Source organism: Varanus komodoensis, unplaced genomic scaffold (genome assembly GCF_004798865.1).
Source record: "Varanus komodoensis strain SLA01 unplaced genomic scaffold, ASM479886v1 scaffold10, whole genome shotgun sequence".
NCBI lineage: Eukaryota > Metazoa > Chordata > Lepidosauria > Squamata > Varanidae > Varanus > Varanus komodoensis.
The window spans coordinates 1623091-1643451 of NW_025335269.1; the positions used below are offsets into that span (position 1 = coordinate 1623091).

The 20361-nt window shown below is 43.4% G+C and overlaps 1 protein-coding gene across 5 annotated transcripts in view; it reads left to right on the forward strand.

The window, feature by feature from the left end:
- TMEM245 (transmembrane protein 245) overlaps positions 1 to 19683 on the forward strand; it is an 86525-nt gene extending 66842 nt beyond the window's left edge. For 4 of the 5 annotated variants that reach the window (XM_044452376.1, XM_044452382.1, XM_044452388.1 and 1 more), the window contains 4 exons: positions 6109 to 6209; positions 7227 to 7401; positions 17850 to 18044; positions 18429 to 19683. In XM_044452376.1, coding sequence (XP_044308311.1) covers positions 6109 to 6209; positions 7227 to 7401; positions 17850 to 18044; positions 18429 to 18474 — 517 coding nt within the window. In that variant the 3' untranslated portion in view covers positions 18475 to 19683. Of the gene's footprint in view, positions 1 to 6108; positions 6210 to 7226; positions 7402 to 8677; positions 9275 to 17849; positions 18045 to 18428 lie in introns of those variants that run through there. The other variant, XM_044452398.1, reaches the window with a different exon arrangement.
- Positions 19684 to 20361: the final 678 nt, after the last annotated feature.

Sequence of the window (20361 nt, forward strand, 5' to 3'; positions counted from 1 at the left end):
GATGATGCAACATGTTAACAGCTGCGACATGTTCGCCCTTCTCCCCCAGGAGAGGCAGGGATACACTTGCCCTTGGTGCAAGCTGGTGACCCTGCTAGAGGAAGAGGTGAGGTGTCTGAGGACCGAGACAGCTCTTCAGGCCCCCCAGGAGCAGCCGCCCTGCCGACAGAGGGTTGAGGGAGGGGCGCTGGGAGGAATAGCCAGGGAGACATGGAGGCATGTCACCCAGAGAAGGAGGAGGCCAGCACGGCCTCCTCCTCCTCCTCCTCCTCCTCATGGCACCGATCTGGAACTGGGAAACAGGTTTTCTATGCTTGGGGAGGCTGGGGCTGATGAGGCCTCGGGGGACCAGCAGGACCCCCAGCCTGGGACCACAAGTGGCAAGGGGGCCACTGCAGGAGAGGTGAGGGCCAGGGCATGGCCGCCCACCACCACTGGGAAGGATCACCAGGGGACTTTGAGGCCTTGGGGAAGAAACTCAGGGGGCTAAAGGCCCAAGTGGCCTTCTCATTGATCTTACTGGTCTGGGGATTTGGGCCAGGCAGGGACAGGAGGGTCGCTGAGGTGAACGACTGGCTTAGGGTGTGGTACCAGAAGGAACTCTTTGGGTTCCTCGACCACAGCACCCGGTTTCTTGCCACTGGACTTCAAGCAAGGGATGGGTTGCACCTCACGAGGATGGGGAAAAGGTCCTTTGGAGATGCTCTAGCGAGCTTCATCCGGAAGACTTTAAACTGAGCTGGGGGGGTGGTTTAGGCCCCCCAGAAACATGTCTGCACTGGACAAGTGTGGGGAGAGGATCTGGGAGCAGGGTTTTAGAGGTACTGCAGGTACTGACAGGACTCCTACAAAGAGAGGCCAGGTATCAGGGAGGATGAGAGGAAGGAGGAGGCTGGGGACTCCAAAGAAAGGAAGTGGTGGGAAGGAGTTGAGGTGCATGTACACTAATGCTATGAGCATAGGTAATAAGCAGGAAGAGCTTGAAGCTCTCCTGGGATTAGAAGGATATGACCTGGTGGGGATCACAGAAACTAGGTGGGATGAAAGGCAAGACTGGAATGTAAACATCGAGGGGTATCACCTTTTTAGAAAGGACAGGAAGTGAAAGAGGGGTGGGGGCGTGGCTTTATACATCAGGGAAGGGATAGGATGCAGTGAGATAGAATGCAGCACAGATGGGGATTCAGTAGAGGCAGTCTGGGTGAAACTTAGGGGTTTTGACAGGGAAAGAGACCTGACAATGGGGGTATGTTATCGCCCTCCAGGTCAAACTGAGACCCTAGATGATGTCCTGACAGACCAGATTCTAAGGATATCTTGGGGGAGAGACACAGTAATTACAGCCAGGTCACATCACTTCCTAGAAGCTATAGAGGGAAGGTTTTTCACACAGAGGGTCCGAGAGGTGACCGGGGGGGGGACGGGACATCCTTGACTTGGTCTTGACCAACAGGAAGGAGCTGATAGATGGAGTACAGATTAGGGGAGCTCTGGATGTGAGTGATCACTCCATCCTTTCCTTTGAGATCAGGGGAATGGGGTCATGCAGCAGGTCGAGCACTAGAAGCTGGGACTTCAAGAGGGCCAACTGAAGGCCAGACTGGGGAAAGTCTCCTGGGATAGGTTACTGGAAGGCAAGATAGTTGAGGAGGGGTGGATGGCACTCAAAAGGGAGGTTTTGGAGGCACAAGACTTGACGATATCTCTAGTTAGTAAGGTGGGGAGGTGAAGGAGAGCACTGCCATGGATGCGAAAGGAGGTGGTTTGAGGAATTAGATGAAAGAGGAGCCTCCGTAGGAAATGGGTACTGGGGCAAATATACAAAAGGGTATACCAGGAGGAGGAGGTCTGTTGTAGAAGGATTCTTCACAAGGCTAAGGCTGATTACAAGCTGAGACTTGCCAAGAATATCAAGAGCAACAAAAAGGGCTTCTATCAGCATGTAAATAGGAAGAGGAAGGGGAAACAAGTAGTGGGACCACTAAATAAGGAGGAAGGAGATCCAGTGACTGACACAGATGCTAAATGACTATTTTGCCTTGATATTTTCCCCAAAGCAGCACAGGGGAGATCCGCACAGGAGATTAGATGAGTCTGGGGACTTAGAGGCCCAGATTAGACTCACCCCCCTTTAAGTAGAGGGGCTCATCGGCATTGGCCATTACAAAGGCGCCAGGCCCTGACGGGTTACACCCGAGAGTACTTAAAGAGTTAGCAGGGGTTCTCTCACGCCTGCTGGCCTCCATTTTTGAGGCCTCGTGGAAAACGGGTGACATTCCAGAGGGCTGGAGGATGGCGTCAGTGGTCCATTTTCAAAAAGGGTAGTAGAAGGGACATGGGGAATTACAGACCAGTTAGTCTCACGTCCATTGTAGGAAAAGCAATGGAAAGGCTCATAACAGAGAGAGATCTAGTGATGCTAGATAGGGAAGGGAGGCTGGCAGCTACACAACATGGCTTCCACAAAAACAGGTCCTGCCAAACAAACCTTGTGGAATCCAACAATAAGGTTTCGAGATGGCTAGATGGAGGGGATGCAATGGATGTGGTTTACCTGGATTTCAGCAAGGCTTTGAAAAAGTGCCCCGTGATATCCTGGTTGAGAAACAGAAGAGTTTTGGGATACACTAAAGCACTGTCTAATGGATTAGGGCATGGTTGACTGACCAAAAGCAGAGGGTAACCATCAGTGGGGAATCATCAGGGTGGCGGCCAGTGACACGCGGGGTCCCCCAGGGCTCTCTCCTGGGGCCGATCTTGTTTAATCTTTTTATCAATGACATGGAAGAAGGGGTGAGCAGTCTGCTGATCAAATTCACAGATGATACTAATACTGGGGCAGTAGCCACAACTGGGGATCTGGACAGACTATGGAAGTGGGCAGGAGACAACAGGATGGCATTCAATGTGGATAAGTGCAATGTCTTGCACTTGGGGCATAGGAATAGGTGTCATAAATACATGTTAGGGGAGAAGTGGCTGCTTGTGAATGCGACCTTGGGTACTGGTTGACTGCAGGCTGAACATGAGTCAGCAGTGGTTAAGAGGGTGAACGCCACCCTTGGTTGCATAGCCAGAAGTGTGGCTTCTAGATCGAGAGAGGTATTACTACCACTCTATATGACTCTGGTGCGCCCGCAGCTGGAGTATTGTGCTCAGTTTTGGGCCCCTCATTACAGGAAGGATATAGCTAGGTTAGAGTCAGTTCAGCATAGGGCCACGAAGTTGGTGGCCGGTTTACAGGGGATGCCATATGAGGCAAGACTGACGGAACTGGGTCTCTTCAGCCTGGAGAAGAGGAGACTCATAGGGGATCTGTTGGAGATATACAGGTATGTGAGGGGATGTCACACGGAGGTGGGTAGAGACCTGTTCTCCCCTGCAGAGGAAGGCAGGACGTGCTCCAACGGAGCAAATCTCAGGGAACCAAGTTCCATTTAGATGCCAGGCAGCACTTCCTGACAGTCAGGACCCCGAGGGTGAGGTCGTTGAGGCCCCATCGGTGCAGGTGTTCAAGGATAGGCTGGACATGCACATGGTGGGCATGTAGTGAGCGGAGCCGGTTGGAGCCAGGGGTCAGACTAGATGGTTCGGGAGGCCCCTTCTGACTCACTCTGTTTGTATGTAACATGGTAAAATTTCATTATTTGTTTCACGCAAGCAGTGGAGCATTGTAACCATAACGTTTAGAAAAAACCTTTCTTTGATGGTGAGAAAATCTTTATCTAAAAATAGTTTAGTTTTAAATAAACTAAATTTTGACCATGGGAAATGGTACTTTGGAAGTCTCCTTTGTGTTATGGTTCAGCTATGCCCTCTTCTTTAAAGTGTCTGCCCTGTTAATTAATAGTATTTGAATATTTTAAGTATGAACAAATAGCACATGGTTTAGGTAGCATCAGACATTTTTGCTCATCATGGTACATAGTCAGTTGCATCTTTTGGTATGAGTGGAGAACCACATTATCTCTATTTGGGGTGGGGGAACTCTGCAAGTACATTTGAAAATTGTATGAGTATTCACATGATATATAAAAGACATTTTGTAGGAGTATTTCCAGTGGTTGCTGGAAAAGAGTATAGGTTTTGTAAACTAGCTTTCTTCCCTTCGCACATTCAAAGCTAAAGACCATTCTTTTAAAAAAGAAATTTATTCACCCAAGTGTTTTTCAGAAGCACAATCACCAAGAATCAATCTCTGAGCATGCATAGAGCACTTCGTTGAACCCAATCTAGTATTTACTTCTAGGAACTCTCCCTATGAGTATGCTGGAGCCCTAACCTTTTGGAAAGGGCCTTTTAGAAATGAGCAGACCTCCTGTTTGCATGCCAGTACTGCTCACTGGCCACCACCCCCCTGCAGATATCATGGCACGGGGTTAAGAACTGTACCTGCTTTGTCTGACTCTGAGAAACTCTGTTCTAAGCCCCTTCCTGATAGTTGCACATCTTGGTTATTCTCAGAGGCTGCCTGAGCCTCTGGGAGGGCCTGGTCTTGAGGTAAGTGCCTCTACTTCTCTCATCTCAACGTCTGAGAATGGCCCACATTCTGAGGCCTCCCTGGCTGTTCCTTCTGTTCTGAGTCCAGATCAGTGTGCCCTGGGAATGAGCACCCAGAGTGATTGCCCTCAGGTCAAACAAATTATGTAAATACTGTTGGATAAGCTTAGGAGAAGGATATCTGGGGCAGCGGGGGTGAGGGGAGTTCTGCTCAATTCAGTTATAAGTGCTTTCCCCAACATTTGGATGAAAGTTTCTTTTGCAAACACTGCTGAGAAAGGGAAGCCTAGATTTACTTTCCCTCAGTCATACTTTTTAGGCACACTTAGAAATCTCAGTTCTTCAGAGCCATAATTATCTGGTAAGATATTTAAAATCTACAATGTAGATATAGTTACCATGGAAATAAAACTTTGCACTTGTATAATGCAGCTTTTCCCAGTCTGTGCCTTCTGGATATTTTGGACTACAGTTCATACCAGCCCCAGCTCATATGGTTAGTGATCAGGAATTCTGGGCATTGTAACCTGCAACTTCTGGAGGGCACCAGGCTGGGAGGCTGGGATCATGCTTTGGAGCATTCACAGTGTTTTACATTAGTTAACTTTAACTTTCTGTCCTCACAACAACTGCATAAGCAATGGCAGTATTAACATTAGTAGAGTGTGTGTGTGCTGGGTGGGGGGGTTTACAGGACACTGCTTAATCTCATTAGCCAAATAGTATGTTTCTTGTGACATACAATGTACTGTTGCTTTCCCTTACGACTGTAAAAATCTGCATAATTATTAGGACTTTGTAGAAGTATTTGCATGGAAAGTCAGATAATGAAAGGTAAAGACACTGGGTATGGAACTTTAATGCAGAGAAGGGAAGGCCACATGGAAGTGCTGCTCTATTTGCTTTAATTCAGATTTTATTTCAGCATTATTTCATGGTTAGCTGCTTTTCAGTTTATATTTTTAAATGAGATAAATGATTAAGTGAATTAAAACATAATGGCTATAAGATAATGTCAAATAAGAAAAAATATGGTTCCCACAGCTCTGTCAGGAAAGATTTTTAAAGATTCACGAGAAATAATGATGCTCTGTATGATTTAATATTTTAAAAACATATTATACTAATGTGCTTGTGTGCCAGTTTGCTTTTTTTTGGCTAAATATGGATCCTATAGAGCAAGAATGGGTGTGGGGAGAAAGAGAAAATATGTGTTTGAATGAATGGAAGTAGGGTAAGGTGGTACTGCATCCCACTTTTTGGAATGCTACTTACGCCATGCTGACATGCAGCCCCTTGATATGTGTGCCTGGAGATATTTTTATTCTTAGGACAAGATGAATTCCCCATCCCTGTGGTAAAATAATAATATCAATAATTGAATTTTGCATTTAATTTATGATTTCACATTGCTATCTCATCAGTCATATATTTCCAAGTATATCAAGTTTTGTCCTGGATCCCAAATAAGATTTTTAGCATCACTACTAGAATTTGTAGCAAATAGCTTTCATCTTTAAGGAACTGGTATATTTCTCTTCAGTACCTGTTCAAGATATTCCTGCAGCTCTGCTAGTTCATTTATATGATTTTCTTTGATCCTTCCAGAGGTGTATTTGATGCATCCCTCAAAATGGCTGGTTTCTATGGGCTATATACCTGGCTGACTCATACCATCTTTGGAATTAACATTGTTTTCATACCTTCAGGTGAGAACTAAAAACATTGTCAAAGTGTTTTATTTTTGTTCTTAATAGTGATCAACAATAGTGAACTTAATAGTGATCAGTGATCAGTACTTCTTGTAGTTGCCTGAAACTTGTAACTGATGTTTAGTGCAGAATTTTATATTGATGCTGGGAGCAAAGATACATGTATACACAAATCCTCAAATGAGATGTTCTATAAAACCTGGATACCCCAGCGCCAATCCTTGTTCATTCTGTCTTTCAGACAGATTACCTTTCTTTTTCATTCCTTATAGTTTGACTACATTCAGCGTGATAAACTAGGCAGAATAGCATACTATAGGCATCTTTGTTTTGCTTTTTAAAGGCATTAATCATGATAGTAGCTTGCATCCAGGCTGACCTAGCTCTTAATGAAATCAGTGGGACACATCACTGTGATATCATATTACATCACAAGTCATATTAATTTCAGTGGGAAGCCCAGTGTATTATATTCATTTGTTACTCTTATGCTTCCATTGACAATATCCCTGGCACGTCCGCAGGCTAGTCAGGGTAGTAGGGGATGAGGGAGGGAAATGGAATAGACGTTGCTTGCAGGAGTTTTTCCCTCCCTATGTCTCATCTCACACACAGCCCAGGACTATTTTGACAACTCCCTGGCATCTGGAAAAGCTTGGTGGGTAGGAAGTGCAGAAGAGACTACAGTGGGAAAAATGGGACAAACAATTCCCATTAGAAAATCTTCCTTGGGTACTCAAACCATAGAATCCTTTCCTGATACAAAGTAAAAAATTCAGCTCTTAAAACCTAGAGTCATCAGAATGACTGTGCCTCTTACAGTATGTTATAACTTTCTGCTATGTTGTTTATTATTGTTGCTGTTAAAGTTTATAAACATTTTGCCTAATATATTAAATAGTCCTATGGATTTATATGCAATTCTGTGTTCCTGTAAATTTAGGGTTCTAATATTTCTAATAAGATTCTTTGATTAAATTCTTTTTTATACTTCTGAATTTGGTTTACTCTTAGCACTAGCTGCAATACTTGGAGTTGTTCCATTTCTGGGAACTTATTGGGCAGCCATACCTGCAGTTCTAGACCTCTGGCTTGTACAAGGAGAAGGATGCAAAGCTGTGCTTCTCTTGGTTTGCCATCTGCTGCCAACATACTTTGTAGACACTGCAATCTATTCAGATATATCTGGGTAAGTATTTAAATATAGCTTTCTTACCATGTAAGTCCTAAACCAAAAGTCCTATTATAATTCTGTCAGCATCCAGAATATGCTTAGGATATGAGTTATGCCATCAGAGTTTTAAAAGCAGACATTTATGCCAGGTCAATTGTATGTAGGTGAATAAAGAGGATGTGGATTGATGCAATCCTAAAAATGACCATAAAATACATATGAGTTACATCTCAGTGCACAGCATACTTTAGTGTGCTCTCAGGGAAACTCTAGCAGCCCTGAAAGTAATGCATTGATTTGGACATTCCAGACACCAATATAAAGGTAAGGTGATGTGTAAGCAAACCATATAATAACAGCAGAATGTTCGTCTTGGATGATGAAGTGCTATAAGGGTTCTTTTTGAACTTCTTGCTGTTTTAACCAGCTAAAATAATTGCTGCTTGGTGATTGGGAAGCACACAGAAAATGCTGGGTTGGATGACATATGGATAGAATTAGATGTGTATCCATGTAACTCTACACTTTGTGAAATACTGGATCAAGTGGGATTTCCTAACCTAAAGTCTGTTTTATTATTTATACTTTTTTGCTAAGTGACGTTCCACCATGCCTATATTGACATATGAAGCACTGTGGCAAATATTGTGTCCCATGGTGGAATAATGGCTGGTGACCAATCATTCTGATCTCTACATCTTGCATCATGAGGTATAGCAGATGCTTTCTGGAGTAGAGAACAACCCAGTGGAGATAACCTTTGCTGTAGGATCAAAAGCCTGAAACTGCTTTTGGGTGAAAAGATATTTTAAAATATCTTAGAAAATTTCTGTGTTCAATGTACTGACAGTCCAAACTTTGATCTGAACAACTTATGAAGAACAATAGAGATTCTGATAGACTTCATGCCATTTTTGCCTCCTGTAATTGGACACTGCACATTGAAGCATTTCCTGCCTTGCAGCCATGCCTAGCAGTCTGTCATCTACATTGTGCTACGAGGTGTTCCCTCTACCAAGTTGATATGTTGTTACATGAGCATAAATGATGAAAACAAGTAAAGAGTTTAACCAGCTTTATGCAGGCCACACAACAGAATGGTTAAACATATATGAATAAACAAAAATAGAATAATCACTGTAAGCCGTCCTGAGATTTTTATATAATAGGATGGCATATAAAAGCTATTAATTAATTAATTATATAGAATGACTGATGATGCATTGCTTGCAAAGGTTGGACAGATAAATGCAATGCCAAAGGAAGGCCTTATTCATGTCATTTATCCTAGACTGTATGCTGCACATGAAGTTCCATGTTTGTTTCTGAAACGAGTAAATGACCAAGCACCATTCAAGCCATTAGGGAAACCTCAGGAATGTTAGAAATGGCTCACTTTTTCTTACAAGACTTTTATAGTCACATTGGCATATAGGTTAATATCCATGGAATCAATCCATTGCCATGAAGGAGAATAAAGTTGATTTAACTTGCTTTCTCTTTGAATTCCTCATGACATCTTGTAACAGTGTACTGTGGAGTACTAGATGATTCTGTCAGATTACAACTATTTATCAAGTACAAGAGGGATCTGCGCAAGCTGCAGATATAGCTTTGTTATATCATTTTTCTGGCTTAATTACCTCATTTGCCTTGCTTGGCCAAGCTTTACTCCTGTCCAGCCTTGTCTTCGTACATGTAACTTAAGCCAGAGAAACTGAAAGTTCCTGTTTTAAAAAAACAAAAAACGAGAACTGGTTAAAGCTATTTTCATGAGGCAAAAATTGAAATCAGTGTTCATGCTTGATTGTTAATTTTCATGAAATTAATGTTCATGCTTGTTCACTTCATTTTTATAGGATTCTAAGTGTAGACTTTGCATGTTTATGGTGAGACTTAATTGTAACTAAGTTTTTTCAGAAATTACAAAGAACTTTTAGTATTATTTATATTTTAAAAACATGTAACTGTCAAAAATCTGATTTAACATGTTTAAATCCAATAAAAATAAAAATAGATAATAATTCTTTTCACAGATGCAGTCTATCTGGTTGGTCATTTGTTTCTCCATTTTATTTCTAGCAATGCTTTTCTTGAACCTATTCTTATGGGTATGGCCACAACTGCTAACAATGGTCTTAATTTTGTAACTGTATACTGATCTGCATTGGTGCCTGCTCTTAAAATGCTGATGCTGTTACAAGTAAAAAAAAATGTAGTTGGAGTGATGTTAAGGAGTATGGCCATGTCTCCCATTTACATTTATAACTTTGTAAACTATCTGATTTAGATATTCCAGGCATCAAACTAAGGAACAGATGGACAGCTGTTGCATGTTTCGGTAGTACAGCTGCTTACCTTTACTTTGGCTTACAGAATGGTCAAATGAATCCATTCTTTTCAAAGCTGCTAAGGTGTTCCAGAAAGAAGCCCATGCTGTGTAGGGAAATACAATCTTGAAATGTCATTCAAGATTATATTTGAGGGTAGTGTCCACCCACATCCTCTTTATTCACACAATGAGCAATTGATGTGGTATAAATCCCTACTTGTAACATGCAGAAACCAGTGCAAATAGAAGATGACATTTTGGTTAGCCTATTGCTATGATACTGATAGCTTAGAGTATACAGTGGTACCTCGGCTCATGAACGCCTCAGTTCACGACCAAATCAGTTTGCGAACAGAAATTTCTGAAAAAAATTGCCTCAAGTCGCAAACTCTGAATCAAGTTACGATCACTATTGCGTCCGACTCCCCCCCCCCCCCCCCCCCCTACCCTTGTCTGCCTCCCCCCGAGCACACCAGTGATTGAGCCCGTCTCCCCCGCCCCGAGCACGCACACTTCAAATATTTGTGATTAAAAAAATTAGTTAAAGAACAGATTAACCTTATTTATATTGAACCTTATGGGGAAATTTGACTTGGCTCATGATCAGCTGGGGTCATGACCAGAGTCCTGGAACAGATTAAGTTCGTGAGCCAAGGTACCGCTGTATATAAACATTTTAATCTATCAATATAAGAGTAACGTACCAGTTTGGGTGAGGCTATAAGCATTTAGAACTTGTACATGCAGGTCAACAATGAAATCTCCCCCATATTGTATAAGATGTACATACATAGGCCATATGGAAATATGGTATGCGGTGTGTGAATATCTGATGGGCCAAAGGGTGGAACAGAAGTAACTTGTGAGTGGGTGGATGTACAGTCCAATTCTCTCAGAAGGGTCAGTTGTCTTAGTAAAACATATATCTATCAGCAGTATTTCTAGGCATATGTTTTGTTAGATGTGTTAGGATAGATATGAATGAGACAGAGAGGGGTGCTTGTGGGATGGATACGTGAGAGTGAGTTCACAGTAGGTTTGAGTGTGTGTGTGAGAAAGAGAGAGCACACAAATGTGTGTAAATGAAAATGTGTGGCATGCCTCTGGTTCCACCCACCACTGGAATAGAACCCCAAGCAGATTTACCTGGAGATAATGCAGTACTTGTCAGTGAGGAAAAACATTTTTGTAGCAGTGTTTTAGATAAAAGAGTATATACTATCTTGAATGTTTGCAGCATTTCTTGATAAAATATTTTAAATTCAGGGTCTTTTAATCATTTGCGGCTTTTAGGCAATTTTGGAATTTTGAGAAATTGTCATGGGAACTTTTATAAAATAGCTTCCTTGTAGGTAAGGCCAATCGCAAAATTTGTTATGCAGTGGACCTCTCATTTCAGAAAATGTCATCTGGTGAAGCTAGATATTTTGTTCAAAAATCTGAGCACAAAGCCTGTCCCTTGAACCCAGTATTTTGCACTTTAAGTGAGCACTTGTTTCATAGAATTCAAGCCACTTGATTTTCCTATTTCACCCCTATATAATTTACTATAAAATTATAGTATTAATTAATCTCCCAAATTAATTGAAGGTTCCCTCCGAAATCAATTCTGTTCAATTAACCTTCAATGTAGTAATTTCTCCTCTGCTGATCTAACTTCATCCCCACCACACCATCTTCTGTCAGCCAATTTACTCCTCCAATCACCAAAGTCTGCCTGCTGTCTCTCTCTTGCATCACTCTCTTCACAACTCCTCACTGCCCCATTCCATGGGATTACTGTCCATACTTTCCCTTAGGGCCAAATTTCTAGAGTTCATAGTTCTGATCTACGATACTCTTAAGAGTATTTGTATAACAACTTGCCAGTGCAGGGAGACTGATTCCAGATTGACATGCTGGTATGTGTGTGTGTGTGGGGAGGCGGGGAGGGCACAGCTGTAGAAGTAAAGAAGTCGGGCAGGAAAAATAATTCGCCCATGCAGGCATTTCTCCTTCCCCTCTCCTAGTTCTTTGTCATGGCCTCTGCATCACACATATGGGTGCTGCGCCTGCGCAGTGCCTGTAGCCAGGAAGATTCAAAAGCTTAATGGTTTTGGTGGGAACTCCGCACCCCTCCCCCCCCTTCAGTGTAAGAAGGTGGAGTGCCCGCCAGTTCCCCAGTCTTCTTGCAACCGCCATTCGGTGTGCCTCGAGCCTTTTGTCTCTCAGTCCATAGCTATACTGTTGTATCTAAAACCTTTTACTATTTTTTCTTCGCTACTTAGTTCTCTTGTTAAGATCTCCAAGTTATATTACCCTCCCCATTAGAAGTTTTTCTAAATCCCCCTTTTTTCCTTTCCCCAAAAATATTTAAAAAAAAAAAGTTTAAACTTTCTATCATCTATTTTCTCTTACTTCACTATCTTCTCTTTCGATGTTCAGCATGCAGCTTTCTACAAGTGTTCTCAGTGTGGGGCCAAGATTCTCACAGTCTGTGCCTTCTCTTCCTCAGAGACGGTCACAGAACTGATAAGTGCAGTCATTGTCACGCCTTCACTAAGCAGGCCCAAAAAAACCAAGAGAACCGCCTGCGCAAACTTCTCTGGGACCAGGCTTTAATCACATCTGATCAACTTGGAACTCAGTCCGCTTCGCAGCCTTCTTCCTCGGCTGCTTCTCCCTCTCGCCCATCGGCTGATGGAGCGACTCTGCCTGAGGGCAAACACTCTTCTAGATCTCCTCATAAACAAAAGGAGAAGAGGAAGCACAGCGGCTCAGAGAAGTCCTTGGTCCACAAGAAGGACAGGGAGGACAAGGCGGCTAGTATAGCCAAGAAGGCCGACCAGCCGCACTGCCGTGACTTGTAATTGTCCACTCCGTCAGTCCCAGCCACAGCGTCGCTACCGACACCGACTGGCCTAAGTCTTCAGCCGGCCATGCAGGTGACCCCACCAGGGTCTCCACAATGGATTGTCCCTTCGGCCCTGTCCTCGCTGGACCATGAGGAGGTGGTCCTGCCAGGATCATTTTTGGATGGAGAGATCTGAGACTCTCCACAAATGGGCCCTCTGATGGCACACTCACCCACTCCACAGCCTTCACCTGAGGTCTCCCCGAGGCCCCCACCTGAGCAGGTGTAACGGCAACAGCGTGCTTCTGGCTGTTCATCCGGAGATTGGGTGCAAGTGCCCTATGGAACCTCCCATCACGAGCTCTGGGACCACTGTGCACCCTACAGATATTATCCATCTGTCTGTCATCACACATTGTCTCCAGTTCCAAGGGACGCTCCCTCAACATCCGCAGCGACCCAGTCTAGGCGCCCTTCCTTGCCAGCTGACTCCTCCTTCAGTCCTCCGCTCCACTACGATACGGATTCAGAGGATTCAGATGCAGCGTCATCTTCACCTGATGCGGTGATTACTACACAAGGCCCCAGCTCACCTGAGGAGTCGTATTCGATGTATGGGGAACTGATGGCAAGATTGGCAAGGTCACTGGAGTTCGAGGCCCAGCACTGCTTCGAACCCAGTACTGGCAATTTTTATAACATTGTCAAAAAGGAGTTATCTGCCGCCATCATCTTGCCTCTTATAACAACCCTACGTCAAGCTATGATGGAGTTGTGGCAGTTCCCCAACCAACTGCAACCTACTTCACGACGGTATGAATCCATGTACAGAGTTCAGAAGCAAGATAACCCATTCGTCCTGCGCCATCCTAAACCGAACTCTGTCGTCGTGGAGTCGTCTCAGGGCCGTGAGACAAGGGAACACCACTCCTCACAACAAGGAAGGGCAAAAAGTTGACATGATGGCTCGCTGTATCTACACCTCCACAGGTCTCAGCCTCCACATTTCCAACTATGAGGCGACACTGGCTCGATATCAGTATTTCCTGATGCAAAAGTTGGAAAACATTACAGCATCGCTTCCAGAGCAGCAGAGGGACCTGGCACACGTCTTTACTAGAGAAGCGATGCAGGTGGCCATTCAAGAGCTCTCAATGGTGAGACATCATGTTGATTATGACTCGAGGGTCCTTGTTGGTGCTGTAGTCCTCCGTCGCCATGTCTGACTCCAGAACTACAATTTCCCAGATGAGACCAAGGGCTGTTCAACATGCTCTTCAACAGCTCCGGGCTGTTCAACACCAGGCTGGACCACAAGCTGAAGAACATTCACGAGGCTTGCATTACGGCTCGTTGCATGGAAGTTCCAGCACAGTCCAGACATAAATGGTCCTGGTCATGTCCCTCTTATTGGTACCAGCCGTACCCTCAGTTCTCTGGCCAGCAGCAGTTCCAGACCCATCAACAGCGCAGCCGTAAACAACCAACTCAGTGCTACCAGCAGGGTCGTTGCCGCCCCAACTCCGACAAGCAGCAACATTGATGGGTCAAGCAAACCTGTCCTCTACTCCAAAATCCACCCTCCCCTTTTCCTTTTGGGGATTGACTACAGACTTGACTCCCCATTTGGGAGTCCATCACATCTGATTGGTGGGTTTTGTCCATCATGGAGCACAGATATAAAATTGAGTTTGATACCTTACCCCCATCACGACTGATTCGATATAAGTCTCCGTCATTGGTTCTCAAAGACAAGTTCAGCAGCTTCTTCATAAAGGAGTGATTCGACAACTCGTGCTCCAAGGGACTCCACAGATTCTACTCAAGATACTTTACGGTCCCAAAATGGGACGGTGGTCTTCGCCCGATATTGAACCTACGTGGCGTCAACAAGTTTATCAAGGCTAAAAAATTCTGAATTACCATCCTTCAAAATATCCTTCCATTGCTCAGGAGAGAGGATTGGTTCGCTTCTCTAGACTTAAAGGATGCTTACTTTCATATTAGCATCTACCCGTCTTACAGACGACTTCTCCTGTTTACAGTCAGCTCCAACCTGTTTGAGTACAATGTTTTGCCATTCGGACTGGCTTCTGCGGCAAGGGTCTTCACTAAATGTATGGCACCTGCGACTTCAAGGGATTCACATTTACCCTTACCTCGATGACTGGTTGATCGTCTCCTCATCCAGAGAAGGGCTTCTATCAGCGATTCATACTACATGCTCCCTCCTTCACAGTCTGGGCCTTTGAATTAATTATGAAAAATTCTGCCTTGTTCCTTCACAGATCATTGACTTCATCGGAGCCTGTCTTGATTCCCTGAATGCAAGAGCCTTCCTTCCACAAGATCGTCAGGAGAAACTTCATTCATCCATTTGTCGAATCTACATGGACAGAACTGTTTCAGTTCTGTCAATACAGAAGCTCCTCAGACACATGGTCTCCTCAGTCTCTGTGGTCCTCTGCACCAGGTTATGGATGAGGCCTCTCCAACTGTGGTTCAGCCGCCTCTTCCACCCACAACAAGACTCACCACACCATCCCCTTCATCTACCTACCTCCATCCTTCAGACTCTGTCATGGTGGACAATAGAGAACAATCTATCTGTCGGAATTCTGTTCCGTCCACCTCAACTGGCATTGACTGTTCACAGATGCCTCCCTCATGGGTTTTGGGGAGCCCTTTGCGCCAGTCTTTGCACCGAGGGCACTTGGCACAACCATGAGACTACCAGACGCATCAGTTATCTAGAACTCTTAGCAGTCTTCAAAGCCCTTCAGTCATTTTAGAATGCTCTTCGGGATCGAGTCATTCAAGTTGTCTCCGACAACATTGTTACTGTCTTCTATATAAACAAACAGAGCGGAACAATGTCTGCCCCCCTGGCTTATCTCGCCCTATGACTCTGGGACTGGTGCATCCCAAGGGGAATTACTCCTCTTGCCTTTCACCTTGCCAGCACCGACGATGAGGAGGCAGATACCCTCAGCAGACAGATGTTAACAACCCATAAATGGGAGTTAGCTTGCCAAGTATGTCATCATCTTTTTCAACTATGGGGTCTTCCAGACATAGAACTTTTTGCCACGCATACCAGTCTGCAAGACGTATTGCTCCCGAGTGGGCATCAGTCCGGATTCAGTAGGGGTCTCTTTGATGGTCCCATGGACAGACAGATTCTTCTACACATTTCCCCCGATACCACTTATTACAAGGTCTTTAGCCAAGATCAATCATGACGATGCTCGGGGAATTCTCGTCACTCCCTGGTGGCCTCGCCAACCGTGGTTCCCCACCATTCTTCGCCTCTCCAACAATACTTTCCAGCGGCTCCTTCGCATACCTCATCTTCTAACTCAACAAGATGGAGCAGTGTGGCATCCGGACCTTCATTCGCTCAAACTGACGGCCTGACTGATCCAATAAATCCTACTACTTCTTCGGTACCAACAATCTTGTCAGATTCAACAACGACCCAGCAGCATCCTGCCACAGCTGCATCTTTGTCCCCAATACTGATAACTGCTTCATCGAATCTGAGCGCTCTACACCCTGATATTCAGTTCATTCTTCAGTCTGCTCTAAGACCTATGACTCACTGATCATATGCGGCTAAATGGAGACGCTTTACCTCATTCGCTGAAGCCAATCATTTCACCGCTCACTCTGCTTGTATTGAGAATATTCTCCAATTTTTATTATCTTTACACCAGACTGGACTTAAACCTTTGTCAATTAAGGTTTACATTGCAGCGGTTTTTTTACTACGGTGGCCAAGTTTCTGGCTCATTGATATTCTCCAATGTCTTTATCTGTCGCTTTCTCAGAGAATTACAGATCTTCAACCGCCGGTTAAATCAGTCGTCCCGACATGGAGCCTTTCTGTCATCTTACAAGTGCTCACCAAACCTCCTTTCGAGCCTTTGGCCACTACCAATCTACGTCTGTTGCCTTGGAAGACTGCTTTCCTTGTTGCAATCACATCAGCTAGGAGAGCCAGTGAACTTTTGTGCTCTCCATATTGATCCTCCTTAACTTAATTTTCATAAGGAGAAAGTCGTTTTACGTACCAATCCTATGTTCCTCCCAAAGGTTGTTTCACCATTCCATGTCAATCAGGACATTGTCTTACCGGCATTCTTCTCTACACCATCTACTCCAGTAGAGCATTCATTATACTCCCTCGACGTCCGTCACTGTCTCACCTTTTACCAATCTCAGACTGAATCCTTTTGCAACACGAAACGTCTATTCATCAAGTATTCTGACCATGACAAGGGCTCCCCGATCGAGTCCCAAAGACATTCTAAATTGATCATCCAGACCATTGAACTCGCTTATCAACTCTCCAAGTTAGAGTTGCCTGTAATGCCCAGAGGTCATTCTACAAGGACTGTTGCAGCATCCTCTGCCTTCTCTGTTGGCATCCTGCTGCATGACATTTGCAAGGCGGCCACCTGAACTACCCCTTGCACATTTGCCAAACATGGTCTAGATGTTCGTATCAGACGGGATTGCTCCTTTGATCGCACAGTCCTCTCTTCCATTCTTCAATGACGACAGTGTCCCACCTCCGGGTGTGGTAAGCTTGTTAATCACCCATATGTGTGATGCACAGAGGCCACGATGAAGAAAGGCAGGTTGCTCACCTGTAACTGTCATTCTTCGAGTGGCCATCTGTGCATTCACACAACCCACCCACCGGCCCCACTTGGTGTCGGTGACTGGGTTTTAAAGTACCATTTTTCTATTACTATGGCCTCATGTATTATATACTTACCTTGTATGTCTCCTTTGAGTTCACTTCAATCTGACATAAATGTGTAATAATTTTTGCTTCCACTTGGGGCCGAATGGTGGGTCTTAAGTAGACGGGGGAAATGGCGGGCACTCTGGCTTCTTATACTGAGGGGCGGGGAGGGGAGGTGCAGAGTTCCCACCAAAACCATTAAGCTTTTGAATCTTCCTGGCTACAGGCACTGCGCAGGCACAGCACGCATATGTGTGAATGCACAGATGGCCACTCGAAGAATGACAGTTACAGGTGAGCAACCTGCCTTTCTTCTGCTCCATCATCCCCCAATGGGTGCTGCATTGCCAACCGTGCAACAGTTCACAGCAAAGAACCAGCTTGTGGCAACCTGCCATTTTAATTTTCTAAGAATGACCCTGAGCCCTTGTGAAGCCCAGAGCCAAAATAATACTGATAATGATGTAGCATCCTAAGGCACAGAAGACCTCAGCAGGTTAGGAAGTAATATTCTAACAACTGAATTAGTCATGTTGTGATTGCAGAGGCGGCCATCCGTACCTGACAGGTCTTGCAGTAGCTGGTGGTGCATATTACCTAGGCCTGGAAGGAGCCATTATAGGACCTATACTCCTGTGTATACTTGTGGTTGCCTCCAATATCTACAGTGCTATGCTTGTGAGCCCAACAAATTCTTCACCCACCCCATCACAGATACATTGGCCATTGCAAATATACCGGTAAGTTGCTGGAATAGTTATCATAAATTGTTGCCTTTTTTAAAAAAAACATGTATTGGGAGTTTTTATCAACAAAAATATTTATGTATTATATTTATATTTATAAATATTTATATTTTCCATTATCTTTAATAATAAAAAGAGAACTTATAAGATCTGTATAGGACAATAATTCCATTAGCCCAATAAAGATAATTTCTCTAATACAAATACAGATATGTTCTTAATATAGATTTCAGCATTTTTTTCATGGCCAACATTGTTGCCTTGCCTTTTGTGTGTCTTGGAGAATAAATATTTCTTTATTTCTTCCTGTGAAAGTTGAAAAATTCTTTTGTTTACTTCTGCTCAAAACAAAGTTTTGCTGTTTTTCTTCCCTTGTAGGCCATCTAGAGAAAGTCCTGAGGAACGCAAACTGGCCACAGCATGACACACATACACACAGTATTTAATAAATGTCTTAAAATGAACTCGGGCTTCATCTGTGAACATGGAGCTCAGGAGAGCAGTGGCCTTTGAACCCATCTCCAGCTGTGCCTAATGACAGCTTTCACAGATGCAGCATTTGCTTAAGAGCATACCCACACCTTCATTGCCATAGGTCATTAGATACATTGCCTTTGCAAGTTAAAGTGACTTCTGCCTGCTTGCTTATTTCTCAGACCTAGGATTTGGGTACTTGGATTACAAAAGTATTTCACTCCCTAAAAACCTTGTGTCAGGTTTTGTTTACTTGAATACAGGTTGTAGCCCTGTTGAATTTCTGAGTATTTATATTTTTTGTTTTATAAATAATTAGATTTTAGATGTCAAAGTTTCACATAGTTTATTCTTAGAATACTTTGTCTCTAGAACATGCATATTTATATAGGTGTTAACCCATTTAACTCTTACCTGCTAATGTTCAAGTTGTTTTGCACGGCTGCTGAAAGGAATTCATATTGCAACTTTTATGCTCACCTTTCCGAATAGATTACACTGACTATTAATATGCCAGCAATATTGATCTTGTCAAGATGCTATATTATTAACAGATACGTAAAGGATGTGTAGGATTATTTCTGTTTGACTTGAGCAGTATGTTTATTCAAAATATTCAAAATTGTGTGAGCTAATCTCAATTTCACAAATAGCTATGCTGATATATTTGAAAGATCCATAAGTCAAAAAAGAATGTACTGAAAATAATTTGTGTGGATTTTTCATGGTGCTGAAATATCATCAGCGAAATACAGCATTGGAATGATATATCTTGTTCTTACTATTTTTTGAAGACTTGAGTGCTATTAACACTAGCTTTTCAAGAGGTATTCACAAAATAAATCAGGATAGAAAAAGAACTGTCTTCCACATATTATTTGGGCATATTACTAAGGAACGTGACTGTCAGATTTTAAATGTCTGTATGCTAAACTGTATAGCAAGAGATATGTTTTGTGCTGTCTATAAGTTCTTGACATGAAATAATGATTTGTTGGTATCAAAGAAAATGATAATTTTAGCAAATGTTGAGGTGAGGAATTAAGCACACTGGAGATAATTGTCTAGTGAAGGGGTTTAAGGCAAAGCTGCCAGGAAGCACTTTTGATGGTTATACTTGTTTTAAACAAAATAAACCACAATGTCACCAAAGTCTAAATTCAGTTTTATCCTAAGTTTCTAGATTTGCATCACACACCTACCACATGCATGATGCTTCCATAGATTCCAGTATACAAATTTGTCAATATCAGGCTATCCAGTAACTAAAGGATTTGATCCTATCCATATTACAGAGGTTAGAAAGCAACTTTATTATGAGAGTGTATATCTGTGCTTCTGTTTTGTTTTCACATGAAATATTAACAGTTCTTCATCATGGTCTCTGTGCTTCATACGGGTGCTGTGCCTGCACAGTACCTCGCTCTGGAAGATATCTCTAGTTTAGCCTAGAATTTAACATGGAGCCCCGCCCCATCCCTCCTTCTATATTAGGGTGGGCTCCCTTCATTTTGACAGCTCACTTTCAACTGCCATTTGCCAGTGCATTGGGATCTATAGCATTTGTTCTTTGCCTACTATCAAATTTTTTGAACTTTCCTATATTGTCCCACTCTTGTGATCTTATTTCTAATTTCTATTTTCTCAGTACCCTTCTACAACCTATCGGAGCCCCTTCCACCTCTCCCCACATCTCTCTCTCCCCTCATTATATATATATATTGTGTTTCTCTATATCCCTGTTGATTATATCTTCTCCTGATGTTGCTCAGCAAAACGGTTTTCCAAAAGTGTGCACACTGCAGATTTAAAATGCCATCCTCTGGTGGACATTCTC